The following is a 13,582-nucleotide window of genomic DNA, read 5'->3' as shown; positions in this document are numbered from 1 at the left end:
GCTTGGAATATCATAATTTGTACAACGCTGTTTTATTCGAACATTGTGTATAGATGTTGTATGGTACAACAGTTTTTGGTACATACGTATAATTGTAATTTGATTAAAGTCTGCCTCAGAAAATTAAATAGATCACAAGTCTTGCTCAAAGCAAAAAAGTGTTTGTGTTTTAAGTTTAGTTGTGTTAAAACAACATATTATTCTATCGAAACTATACCAAAAATGTCAATAATATGGTGTAATACCATGTTGACGTCTGATTTATCCATACTATTTCTTTATTCTATCTATTTAGTCTTATAGAGAGTCATGCGAGTATCAAAACTATGTGCCAAACTTACAACATCCAACAAGATTGAAGCAAAAACTCTCCATCATAGAGAAGATATACATTTATAAACATACATGATTCTTTTTTTTTAATTTTAGATTATCTTAACTGAACAGGTACAACATTTATGCTTGGCTTGTCCAAGTTCTTTTTATTATATAATGCAAATAAATGTAAAAATATGAATACATCTTAGTTAAGTTTATTGATTTGTATACTGTTTCGTAGCGAAAATACAGTAATGTATTAAATAAAATGTCATGCCTACATAAAAAGTTAAAGGATCTGCGCCCTTAACTGAATCATGATTAAGTATACGCATTGAACCGTACACAACTCGGCTTATGAGCAAAGTTATCCAATGATAAGATAGTCAGCAGTCACGTGGTGTGCCTAGACCAATCATTTCCATTCACCACCATGTTAAATGCTTTCAATTTGAAATGCTTATATTCCGTACCACAGCAAAATTATTCTTGTGAATTACTTCGTCATGTCTCTACTATAGTGTAAAATTTAGTGGTGGCAATCTTGTTGTAATTTTAAACTTTGAAGACATACTGAAAATGTGCAATAGGAGGGATTTTTAATAATCGAACATGCTTGAAAGCGTACCAAAAATATAAGCAAACACATTAATTTATTTAGTTGCGGTAACAACACATTTATCTATGATAAATCCAATTAGTACAATCAATATAATTATATGATTGTTATCGTTTGTTGTGATGGAGTTTCAAGCATTTGTTTACAACATTTAATTTCCGTAAGCTTTATATCCACTCAATCTACGGAAATTGCCTATTAATTACTTATTTACTATTAACACTCAGATCCTTTGGGGTCATATCAATAAGATGTTTATTGATATATGCAAATTAGATTCAGATAATGATATATATCATTTTCACTGGAGGTTTCAACATTTACTTTCTTAAGAATGGCCATTGTTTGTACGACCTATCTGATAATTTGCATTACATGGTACACATAGCAGAATTGAGTAACATAGTTGAAAAGTCCCTCCTAATATGCAACAATAGTGTCAATGGATGTAGGCGTCTTTGACCTATATAAAGTTTATGTGCTCCACAACGACAGCGGTGAATCAAGATGACCGCGGCCGTGAAAGGTCAACTGTTTTGGAGATTCATTGATAAATGATTATGACTTTTTATTCAAGCTCAAGACTTACAAGATACAAGATACAAGAATCTTTATTTACAGTCAGGTATGTGTACACAAGAAAAAAATAGCTCAATGAGCTATTTTCCGACATGAATAACAGACATACATAACATTTAAAAAAATAACAATAAACTTGGGACCTTGAAATAAAAGCATATTATTATGTTAAAATGAACGAATATTGAAACAAAAGTATATACAATAGCCGTTCGTTATCACATTGCATTCAATTACAGATAGTAAATTGGATAAGAGCATTGAACAGTGATAACATCCACAGGTTTTCCCAGCTGTACGGGCAATCCACACGCGCACAGTTCAACTAGTTGACATACCACTGAAAAGTGGTTAGGTCTTTCAAGAGTGTATCTTAAAAGTGTAATACATTAAAGAAATAGCAAAACTGTAAGTAGCACTATACAAGGGGATATCAGAATTATACATCGATGTGTAGTTGGTAAAAAAAAGTTATAACTAGTCTTGATAAGAACAATGTTTGGAAAGTATTGCTCAGAGGAGGTATTATATTTATCATGTCATTTTGATATTACACCTACCACTGTAAAATAATTTTAATTGAAAAATTAAAGTCGAAACACATAAACAAAATACTTGCCGGAAGAAAAACACAAGTAGTTGTATGTGTTCGACAGATGTTGTATAAATTTGAAACAACCATAAATAGATATTAGCCCATGTTACTTAATTTCATAATTTGTTATTTTTATTCAAAATGTCCGGTTAAATATTTTCTGGTATTTAAATGCCATATCTTGTCCAGTGGGTGTAAGCCATCCCACGGAAAACAAAACTCATTTTCCGTTAAGACAAAGGATAAAATATTTTTGGTGAAACATCTTATAAATCTTAATTTCTTCTATTTTTTTCAAGCAATAAGCTATTATTTGCACATTGAACATTTACAAGAGGGACCTGTTCAGGTGCGACTCAGTCTTCGAAATTCCAGGTAGTTTTGGGAGCACCTTATATCCTTGGGGAGGCTGTTCCATACCTGACTGGCATCAAAGTGAACGGGTTTTTCCCATATTTAGTTGTTCTAACTTATGGAACATCTATACGGTTTTCATATCTGAGATTAAAATTACATGTCTTAAAAGCTACAAGGTTTTGAACATATTCTGGTGAGATACCATACAGACATTTGAAACAATGGTGTGATTAAGTATATTGAATTGTTTTATTTCCTTAACAGACTTTGAGCCAATTGAAATTGCTTGAAATTTGTTAGGGTTAGACTGCATTTGATTGCAAGTAAAGAGTGGTCTTAACAACATAATTTTTTTTATCACAACCAGAAGAGTATTGTCATCTGCAAAATTATACAAAGATGCATTATTGATAAAGTAGACGATGTCGTTTAGGAAGACGTTGAAAACTAAAGGCCCTCATATTGATCCTTGTGATACGCCTTTCAGGATTGAGTCCCACTCACTGGTAATTTGACACGTTGCTTTCTGTTTGTAAGATAGCTGTGCATAAGTTTACATGCTGGGACTGAGATACCATCAATTAAGCTTATCTAATATTATATCATGGGGCAGGCAACATATTTGTTCTATTTAAGTTTTTTTTCTAGTCTTCCACAAGCCTTAACAGGGTAGTTTGACATATAAATGTTGTTCTGAATGCTGCAAGGAAGAGATAAAAAATGTTATCAAATGACTAATCAGTTGCTCACTATGACCCGTTCATATAATTTGGACATTGATGGTAAAATTCTGACTGGTCTATAGTTCTTTTCAATAAAGGGTCTCCTTTCTTGAAAATAAGGGTAACTTATGCTAGCTTAAGACTATTTTGAAATTACCCTTGGCTTATAATTTTATTGGCCATGTTTTGGATGGAGACTTGTAGAGTATCTTTGCCAGCAATGATGATTTTAGGAGGAATCAGATCTATATCGTTTGCCTATTTGGATTTAACCTGTCATTATATTTCCCAATTTCTATATCGGTGACCGGGGTGAAGTGAAAGTCTGGTGACATTTGGCAGTATTCCTGTATTTTGTCAAGACTAGCGTGTTTATCTTGAAGCTGAGTTCCAGATATTCCAATATTTTCGGCTATATTGATGTAATGAGTTCATTTTATTCGCCACCAGCGTTTGATCTGAAACCAGTTCCTATGTTGTTTCTGAGTATTTTTGGGTTATTCACTTTATTTGTAGGTTTCTGTGAGAAAAAAGGTTTATTTGTCGGCCAGAATTCTTTAGATTATGGTCCTCCTCTACACCGTTCTTGAAAGTTAACAGCTATAGATTTCCTTTTGACCTTGGTTTTAAGATTTCTGAACTAAGTGTTGTTTAACCAGTTGGTCATGTTCTGATTTCTGTTATAGTTGTTTCTTGCTTGGCGAGCCTTGTAAAAAAAGTTGTGTTTGGGAGCCCAATATATATCGTCAATGTCCTCAAAGATATGGGCGAGATGGAACGGTACACAGGAAAGATGTTCATTAAATGATTTGTTGTCAAAGATCTTGTATGACCTGGAAGTGACCTTCTGTTTCATAAATGGCTCACATTGTTCTCTTAAACTAGTAGGTTGTGACAGTCGCTAAAGCCGCAATTAAAGTTAACAGTTTACAATAAAAGACTTTGCATTGGTGAGAATGACATCAATAAAAGTGGGCCTGCAGGTTCAGGGATGATATTTTCCAGGCTAAAGCTATCACAAATGTTATGAAGAGGTTAACATTTTTTTCTTTTTAGTAAGTCATAATTCAAGTCTCCTATGCAGATTATATGTTCAAAAGTTATCAACATTTTGTCAAAATATTTAGAAGTATAATTTTCAAAGTCTGTATCTGACATCAACGATTTGTGAAACAAGCACAGAATACCCCAGTTCCGCCTCTGGAGTGAAAGCTCTTAGCACATGGACTCAAGTTGATCATTTTCCAGGTCCCTGTGGCGTTTGAAGGGGAGATCAGCTCGTGTAAAGGCAATCAGTCCTCCACCATGGAAGTTGCGATCTCGTCTTTCTCTAACTTGTTTCCGTCTGCAGTGAAGAGGTTGTTGTTGAAACTCTCATCCAGTTTGGTTTCAGCAATTACGAGCAGATCTGAAACTTAATCATCAAGGATTTTACGAATTTTATGGAATTTGTACCGTATAATGTTAAAATCTTAGATAGCTCAGCAGCGGACGTTTATGGCTTACATTTCTGAGAGCTTCAAGATTGTCAAATAAATCTGAAGAGTCACTGTTTGTGCTGCAAGATAAAACAGAATCAATAGTCATATCGGTTGTGTTGTCCGCTGGTGCGTCCTCGCCAGGTTGTAGGCAGTCTTCTTCGGTATCTGGAATATGATGAAAAGAGTCATTTATATAATAATGTCGATTTTCTATCCGTAATCATTTCGTTCGAATACTCCACCACATAAGTCGGATTTCCATTTGGTGCCACAAGTCCGCCTGTCCTGGTACATTTTATTTGATTTACTATTACTGTTGTATACAACTTACTAAAATTGAGGTAGAATTACGTGGAAGACATATGATTCAGTATTCTAGCTTTACCGAGGGCAAGCACCCGTTCACAATACAAAGATGGTTGCAGTGTGCAATTTTCGCCTAATATAATATCAAGGACATATACCTGGTTGGCATTACCAGTCAAATTTGTGATATTGTTGACACTGCGCTTGAGAATTTGAACATTTCTCAGGCAATTGTATGCCAAATGTTGCATCGATAATCTATAAAAACTGGCTACCCAGTTGAAATTGATTGATTTTCTTTAATTTGACTATAATTCACTTTTTAGCAGTTTGAGCAAATTCCGCAGAAATAAGAAGTGCCTCGAGAAATCTGCTTCAAGGTAGTCGTTGTGTTTTGTTTGGTGCGGAACATGAAAATGCCATGTATAAGTTTTAGTCTGTGATCACCAAACAGACTGAAGTAACACTTCAGATCAACAAGAGCCAAAATAGCATTTGTTGTGTACTTTTACAGCATGATAAGCATGCAACTGAACACAACAGAACATTACGCTCATCTTATTTTGCCTTACGGATTTTTACCAAAGGTCATACGGAAGACACGTGACAGTTCAGTGAAACCACAAGCCATTGTTCAGTTTTTTGAGTTTTGTCTGCAAACAGCTGCACCACGTTTGCAAAGAATATTTTTTTCATTGTATATATGTTACTTTTACATTGTACATGTTTGTGATAAATCTATTCCAGTATCTGAAACGCTTAGTCGCCTCTACTTGCATGGCGTATATGTTAAATTTACCATCGGAATTGCACACCATGAAATGAATGATTAGGTTTCTTTGGCCTATAAAAACACTGTGATTGTCCCAAAGCTTTATTCTATATTTGTATATGCAGGATTTAATTTCTGGAGGACAGAAATACCGACTTTGGAATGTTCTAGCCACTAACATATTTCACATGACATGTTCGTCTTAGACCCGTATTCTATTCATAATATCAAATATCGGCCCATAATTCATTGACCTTCACTGACCAGCTAAGTTCAATAATACCCTTAATATTAGACCAATTACAGCCGAACACATATGATAGCAAACATGCACAAAAATTCAAAAATATACAACGATAAGTCAACTTAACTTCTGTTAAATTCAGTTCAGAGTGTGAGGTTTTTCGCCAAAGACATGGTACAAAATTTATACGAGATATGTTTAGGAAAATACTAGACTATAGGTCGAACATAGTCGAGTTAACTCGAGGTTTGTGTTGCAGAAATCGAAAGCACGTGCTCAAGTCTCAGAAGAGTCCATTTCAAAAGGTTTACTACTGTTCCGATACATCACAATCAATCGTAACATCGCCACCAAGTCCGCATATTCTTCAACAGGTACGAGGGTTGATCCAGAATTACTTGGACGTTTTTAATAATTCAAATATCGTTGCACATACCTCATAGAATCTCATATACAATACATATAACATATCCGTTATAATCTGAAACTTTCAGAACAAAACATAAAAATTGTCTGAATTACAATCCATTCGACATATGGTTGAACCCAAACGGCGTAGTCCAATGACGTCAATGGAGTGGCGCTCATAATGCATCACTATTTTTCGAAGTATTTGTCACCAACACTGATGAAGGTGTTACGCCGAAACGTTTAAGATAATAAACTTAACGTGTATGTGTGGTTTATTCTATTCATATTCATCAACACTGACACACTTTTCATGGCGCGTTTTCCACTGCGTATAAAAATTCGAATACAACTCCCTAGAAAACGTGGATATCGCATTTCACACATTTAGTGTCAGGTTTCATCGGAAGTAATGATCCGGCTCATAAATTGTTCACCTTTCTGTGCAAATTTTCGCAGAAATGTTTTTCTCTCTCATTTTCACGTGACAATGGGGGGACCCATCTCGAACAAACTGTTTGCATGCCTTAACCGTCCGTGAAAATCCTTTTCACACATCTGTACCCCGTCCCGACGACGCTACATCAAGGGCTGTCAAACGGTGACCCCCTACGATGACATTCTTCACCGACGTCACTAACGTCGTGCTGCTCGTCTTCTTCCGTTCTCTTCCCTTATCTTCTTCTATGGAATCTCGCCCTTCTCTAAAACGTTGATGCCAGTTGAATACTAATGAACGGAAGACAGGTTGCTTCATTTTCGCCTTGGCGCTCATTTTTATAGTCTGCGTCGGGTTTTCCCCCAATCCAACGCAAATCTTTATAACCGCTTGCGTTTCTTCAAATAGGTATGGTCCAGGAAGGCTACGTGATGTCACCTGATGACCTGGATTTTCTTCAGGTACCTTAAGTTACTACATTGATCTAAATTACCATGTATTCAAATGATTACATTGTCTATGAACCTGGTCGACCTAGTTGTTCGTGCCATCGCTACTATGTCTTCTATGAGTATACGTGTTTTAATCGTGCATATATTAATCACCATAGTTAGAAAAAAGTCCATGTTTTTCCGCCTTCAAAACACTCTTAGCTCCTGGTCGTTGTTAACGTACACCATGTTGAATCAACTTCGATTCCTTCTGTTTTCTGCTGCGTCCCTAGTCGTTGGTTTATAACAGCATTCGAAGAACTGTACGCGTGATCTCAATGAGGTTTTGATCTGATTACAACCGTTACTGTATTTAAACATTATTTCCTAAGTCTTTTCTTAAATTGTTATATAAATTGTATTGTTTATGCTCTTTGTTTTAACAGTTGGCTCTGCTGAAAAGCATAAGAAAAAATATTATAAGTTACGGGGTTAGTTGGGTTAGTTGGTGACCCGATATAGGATAAACGGGGTCAAGGAAATCATATGGTTTCCCGCGCCCTGTATATCCCATATCGGGTACATACTAACCCTGTAACGAATATATCACGTCGGCAGCCTGTTTACATGTTGAAATGTTTCATTTCCTAATCGGAATCTGAAAATGGACGCCATTTTGGTACGATATGAAATTGGTGACCCAAGATGGAAAAATATTAGGTCACCGCGTGACCAGTCCTGGACCAATGGTGTTGCGTCATCCATGTTTGAATGCGTGACATTATAAGTTACGGGGTTAGTAGGTGACCCGATATGGGATATATGGGGCAAAGGTAACCATATCGGGTGAGAGCGAAGCTCGAACCCGAATATTGTTTCATGCGCCCCGTATATTCCATATCGCCGTTACGTACATATCACGACGACAACCATATTCATCGGTATAGAAAAATAGACATTTTGGTACGATGTAAATTTGGTGACCCAATATGGAAAAATATGGGGTCACCGCGAGATCAGTTATGGACAAATGGCGTTACGTCATATATGTTGGAGGCTTGATATAGTGGAATATGCCACGTCATCGTGCACAAAGTTCTCTGCCCACATCGTATCCTCAACTTGTGCAATCGCCTCATTTTAATTATCGTTGGCTGTGTTTACAACATCAGTCGGTTGACTGTTCGGTATTGGGATTGTAACCGAATAAAGCCGGCGTACACTGTTTAATATAGACTATGTATTTATATTCTTTGAATTGAATTGATTATGCAGTTTATGCATTTACGCAAAACACTGAATGATGACGCTAGCAAACCCAGGAATAACATCAACATACAAGTATACAGGAATCTTGGAATAAGTCAAACTTACAAACAAAACAGCAGATAACATGATTCATTCAACATAAAACAATTTTCGAATACATTGATATCTATATGCACAGGGCAAGAAAAATTAAGATGTTTTAAAGTTTTGACACGAATTATTCATGATCTACGTTCATCATGGCATTTAAAATACTTGTTTTACGTTATATTCATGTATAATTTTCATGACAGAAGCATTAATATGTCATTCAAATTTTACACTCTAATAGATTACACCTCACAAACACATACGATGTTATGTAAGTAATTCGAAAAGAAAAACGGATTAAAAATTTGTATCAGCAAACAACACCGCATAATTGTCAGTGCCATTGTCATTGGCATTCTGGTAAATTGGTTGTTCTGTCCGTTTTTGTAGCGGTTCGTATGTTCTAGCTTCTTCGTCTGCTCGAGCGTCTAAAATATACCGTGAATAACATGGATTTATGCAAATATTAACCATTATTGTATTACGATTCGGAACATTCCCAAGTGATTATAACCCGTTATATCACATTATATAGTTTCTTTGTTCTATTCTACGGCAGTGTGTATATGCAAACTAACTCAGACCCTTCTTTTAAGAAGCATATATGAAATAAACTAGTATATGATATGTCAATTGAACTGAAACATGCCATCACTGTATCGTCAAGATCAACAACGATCTGTATTTAGTAAAACAGCGACTTAATATCGCAACAACCTAGGACATAATAAATTGTAGTAAACATGCTGAGGAAACCAAATGTGATCATCCATGTCGGGTGTCACCTGTATCAACGTAACAAGATATCCATCACTATGAATTTAGTATATATCTTGTTTGATTTACATAATTTATGATTTTGTAATTAACTTATATATTTTATATATTGTTCATTTCTGCATAAAAGGATAATGCACCTTTCTTTTCGATTTAATTATTTACAGGGATATGTTATACAAGCACTTAATACTAATACAATAAGTCCGCTTATTCATTACAAATACGAACCTCCTTCTATGCCGCCGTTACTGTCCTTTCTTCGTCTTCTAAAATGCAGCGATCAATGTGCAAGTATGGATACAATTAAAATGAATCTTTAGAAACCGTTTAGTAAAACTGATGGAATATTATTAAGTTAACTACTTGATTTATGATGAAAATTTATATGAATAATTTATTTAAAAGCACCTTTGTCTTTTGCAGTGATCAAAACAAATCAATACCAATTTGAAATATGTGTTAATTTAAACTAAACAATCCACTTAAGACATTATTTCGTAAGGTTAACCGCTTAACGTAAAATCACATACCTCCACATACGGATGAACATCCCGATGGCAAGGGCAATTGCGAGAAGGGAGACACAACCACCAACAACGCCACCTATTGCTGCTCCAGACGTTCCAGCAGCGTCACCATTGCCTTTATCGATTGGGCTTGCGTCGGATGCTTCGGATAATATTCGGGAATTAAAGGTTAAATTGAATAACAAAAATGCAAGAATTTCGTGCAAGTCTACTCAGGTATTTACCACAATGAGTTCATAATGTTTTCGCTGCAAAAAATTACCATTTAAAAACTTATATATATATATATATCGTTTTTTTTACCATCAATACATCCTGCATCTGTCCATTGATACCCAGTCTCACATTCAAGTATGAATTGGCCGTACGCTTGAATGCAACCAATAAATCCACCGTTAGGAGATGCATTTCACGGCTTTAAGATGGTGTTCTGAGCATTCGTTATCTTTACATAAGCTACAGGTAAGAGAACATGAAGGCCCGAAATTACTAACATAACATCCAAAGCACCTATTGTTTTGATTGCAATTAACAGGACAAGTCTTTTGTTCACATCTTGCTCCACGAAATCCTTCCTTACAGCCGTTAATACAAGTACCATCCTGAGAGCAAGTACTGTATTTGCAATTTTCTGAACAAAACATATTGCAATAATGCCCAAAGAATCCGTTCTTGCATGATTCACATATACCCGAGCTTAAACAAGCATCGTTGTAGCAATTATCAGGGCATTCCATCTTCACGGAGCACGTGAGACCATTAAACCCTTTTTTACATGAACTACATTTAGTTGCAGAATCACAAGATAAACATCTTAGCGGGCAATATAAGTCACACTAATACCCATATTTTCCTTCAATGCATCTATCACATGTACTACCAGTGAAATTTTGGTCAGCACATTCCATGCAATTTCCATGTAAGTCGCACATTGATTTTTTGCACTTATAACTGCAGGGGTACGGGGAAAAGTCTTGGCACCACGCCTGGAAAACTAAAGGTAAAATCAATACAAATGAGCGTAGACTTCAGCGTTTGTTTTTGCAGTTAAATTTATTTTGTTTTGTCTTGAAAGTATAACTTCAAACTTAATATTTGAACCTCTTTATTATATTATTTTGTGTCTTGTTCAATACGACAGTTTGTATACATGTATGTTGTGTCTTACAGTAACACATGGCATGCACAATTTTGAGTGTACATTCAATCCGATAGTACAATGCAACATAATTGGTCAAGCGCATTATTCAACATTACAAAATAGAATTGATTTTAGAAAAGAAAAACAATTAAACAACTGTATTAAAAAAAAACTTATAATGAACGTATTAATTCAACTGCCAATAAAAAGACTTACTTAATGTCAGAAGAAGTGTTGTGAATGCAATCAAGGTCGTTCCACCTGTCATCTTCATCATTCCGTCTTTCCTGTAGTAGTTCTTTATTGTTTATCAAATGGACCATACCATTTCCAGGATACACGTATCACCTATTCGATTCTGCAACGGTAGTAAAGTATGTGCACAAAACAGGTCGATACTCTAACGACTTTGAATATATCTAATACTGTATTGTTTAACCAAAATGTATACTATAGAAAACAATGGTTTACTTTGAAGGTGCCATTGAAGTATGATGGGGGTATTCACCTTTCTCAGGCCCGACTAAACAACACACATGGAATCCGAAACATAGTTTATTTAATACCGGAATCAAGAAGACCGCTCAATTTTTAACTGAAATATGCATCATATACTATATAGTTCAAATATTTTTTTATAATTTCCTGCACAATTGAGGCAACCAATAATGTACTATCACTACTACTACTACTACTACTACTACTACTACTACTACTACTACTACTACTACTACTACTACTACTACTACTACTACTACTACTACTACTACTACTACTACTACTAGTATTACTACTACTACTACTACTTCTACTACTACTACTACTACTACTACTACTACTACTACTACTACTACTACTACTACTACTACTACTACTACTACTACTACTACTACTACTACTACTACTACTACTACTACTACTACTACTACTACTACTACTACTACTTCTTCTACTGCTGCTGCTGCTGCTGCTGCTGCTGCTGCTGCTGCTGCTACTACTACTACTACTACTACTACTACTACTACTACTACTACTACTACTACTACTACTACTACTACTACTACTACTACTACTACTACTACTACTACTACTACTACTACTACTACCACCACCACCACCACCACCACCACCACCACCACCACCGCTACCACTACTACTACTACTACTACTACTATTACTACTACTACTACTACTACTACTACTACTATTACTACTACTACTACGTCTACTACTATAACTGCTGCTGTCGTTTCTGCTGCTGCTACTGATGCTGCTACTACTATTACTAGTACTACTACTTCTTATCCGGCGTACCTAACCTTGGCATCCGAAAAACGAAATCTGGCGTACCAAAATGCAGATGATGTCCTCATGCCGCTTAATTGTTTTCTGATCTGTTTTTGAATTCCATGATTATTATTGAAAAGCTCTAAGATAATAATTAAAATGATAAATAGATGAGGCATAATGGCACCGTCGATAATTTAATATGATTCACTTTTGATTGTAAATGAGTTCCTTAAAATTAAATAACACACTTACATATTTGTGCACGTATATAACTTTGTAACACTATCCGTCCCCTGTTTAAATGCTTAAGACATGCAACAATCGCATGCGTATGTATTTGCTAAGAAGCCCTTAGTATTATCTTAATTACAAGCTTTAAATACGGATTTCCTATTTACATGTTCAGATAACATCAGGATTTGCGATCATCCAACCTTCATGAAATATATTTATTTATCTTTTTGAAATGCTGCTTTATAAATTTATAATGCAAATTGATTGACCTGAAACAATGCGAGTAATAATATTTACAAAATCATTAAAAACGTACATAATTATCTTTTTTTTTAAATAATTTAGAAGGCCGATGAACTCATTATATAAATAGCTCAATAACAATCAAATATAATCATATACGTTTGAACTTTTGCTGGATACATATAGAATAAAATAAATAAAATAACATTATGTGAGTGAAAAAATCAACATCAATAGAAACGTTTAGAAAGCAATTGTCTTTAAAATGAAGTTGAAGAACGATTAAATCTTTATTAAGTGGTAATATTGTTGAACGCACTTTGATCGCTCTGCTGACGAAAGTCATGTCACGTTCATACAACAAGATTTAGCCTAGGGGAATATATATGCCCTTTTTACAAACGCAACTACCAATAAGCATCAATGCAGGTTGAAATTTCCCGCAAGTGCGCAGGTGAGGTGAATTTGTTCAGTGGGTATTTACTGTTATATAACACACCAGAGATTATGCGGCGAGTCTTGTTCGATCTGGGCAAGGTACTGAGTAATATTCTACAATAGAACACCAATTTAAGATGGAAGTTTAAATACATTTTATCCTATCAAATATTTTGTCGGAATTAAAATTATTCTAATAAAGGAACTCATATGGTTTAACATCGTATTATTTATCAATAATATTTCTTTTTTATCTATAATGTCTTTATTCAGACTCATGTAAGTACGAACATATACTG

The 13,582-nt window shown here is 35.0% G+C and overlaps 1 protein-coding gene across 5 annotated transcripts; it reads right to left on the bottom strand.

Moving 5' to 3' along the window:
* Positions 1–8,607: 8,607 nt before the first annotated feature.
* Positions 8,608–12,716, bottom strand: LOC128205956 (uncharacterized). 5 transcript variants are annotated; one of them, XR_008256352.1, is made up of 6 exons: positions 12,621–12,716; positions 11,295–11,436; positions 10,241–10,931; positions 9,941–10,079; positions 9,639–9,676; positions 8,608–9,058 (listed from the first exon to the last, which is right to left on the bottom strand). XR_008256352.1 is itself a non-coding variant. In XM_052908036.1 (5 exons), the coding sequence occupies exons 2-5, from the start codon at positions 11,353–11,355 to the stop codon at positions 8,928–8,930; spliced, it is 369 nt and encodes a 122-aa protein (XP_052763996.1). In that variant the 5' UTR covers positions 11,356–11,436; positions 12,621–12,716; the 3' UTR covers positions 8,608–8,927. The 5 variants fall into 5 exon arrangements, 2 of the variants coding, with proteins under 2 accessions (XP_052763996.1, XP_052763995.1); XR_008256353.1 differs by having other exon boundaries at positions 11,295–11,365; positions 12,621–12,675; XR_008256354.1 differs by lacking the exon at positions 12,621–12,716 and adding an exon at positions 11,550–11,637 and having other exon boundaries at positions 11,295–11,365.
* Positions 12,717–13,582: the final 866 nt, after the last annotated feature.

The sequence above is a fragment of the Mya arenaria genome, chromosome 10 (genome assembly GCF_026914265.1).
Source record: "Mya arenaria isolate MELC-2E11 chromosome 10, ASM2691426v1".
NCBI classification, from domain to species: domain Eukaryota; kingdom Metazoa; phylum Mollusca; class Bivalvia; order Myida; family Myidae; genus Mya; species Mya arenaria.
Note: the sequence above shows the minus strand (reverse complement) of the source record. Positions and strands in the feature narration are given on the sequence as shown.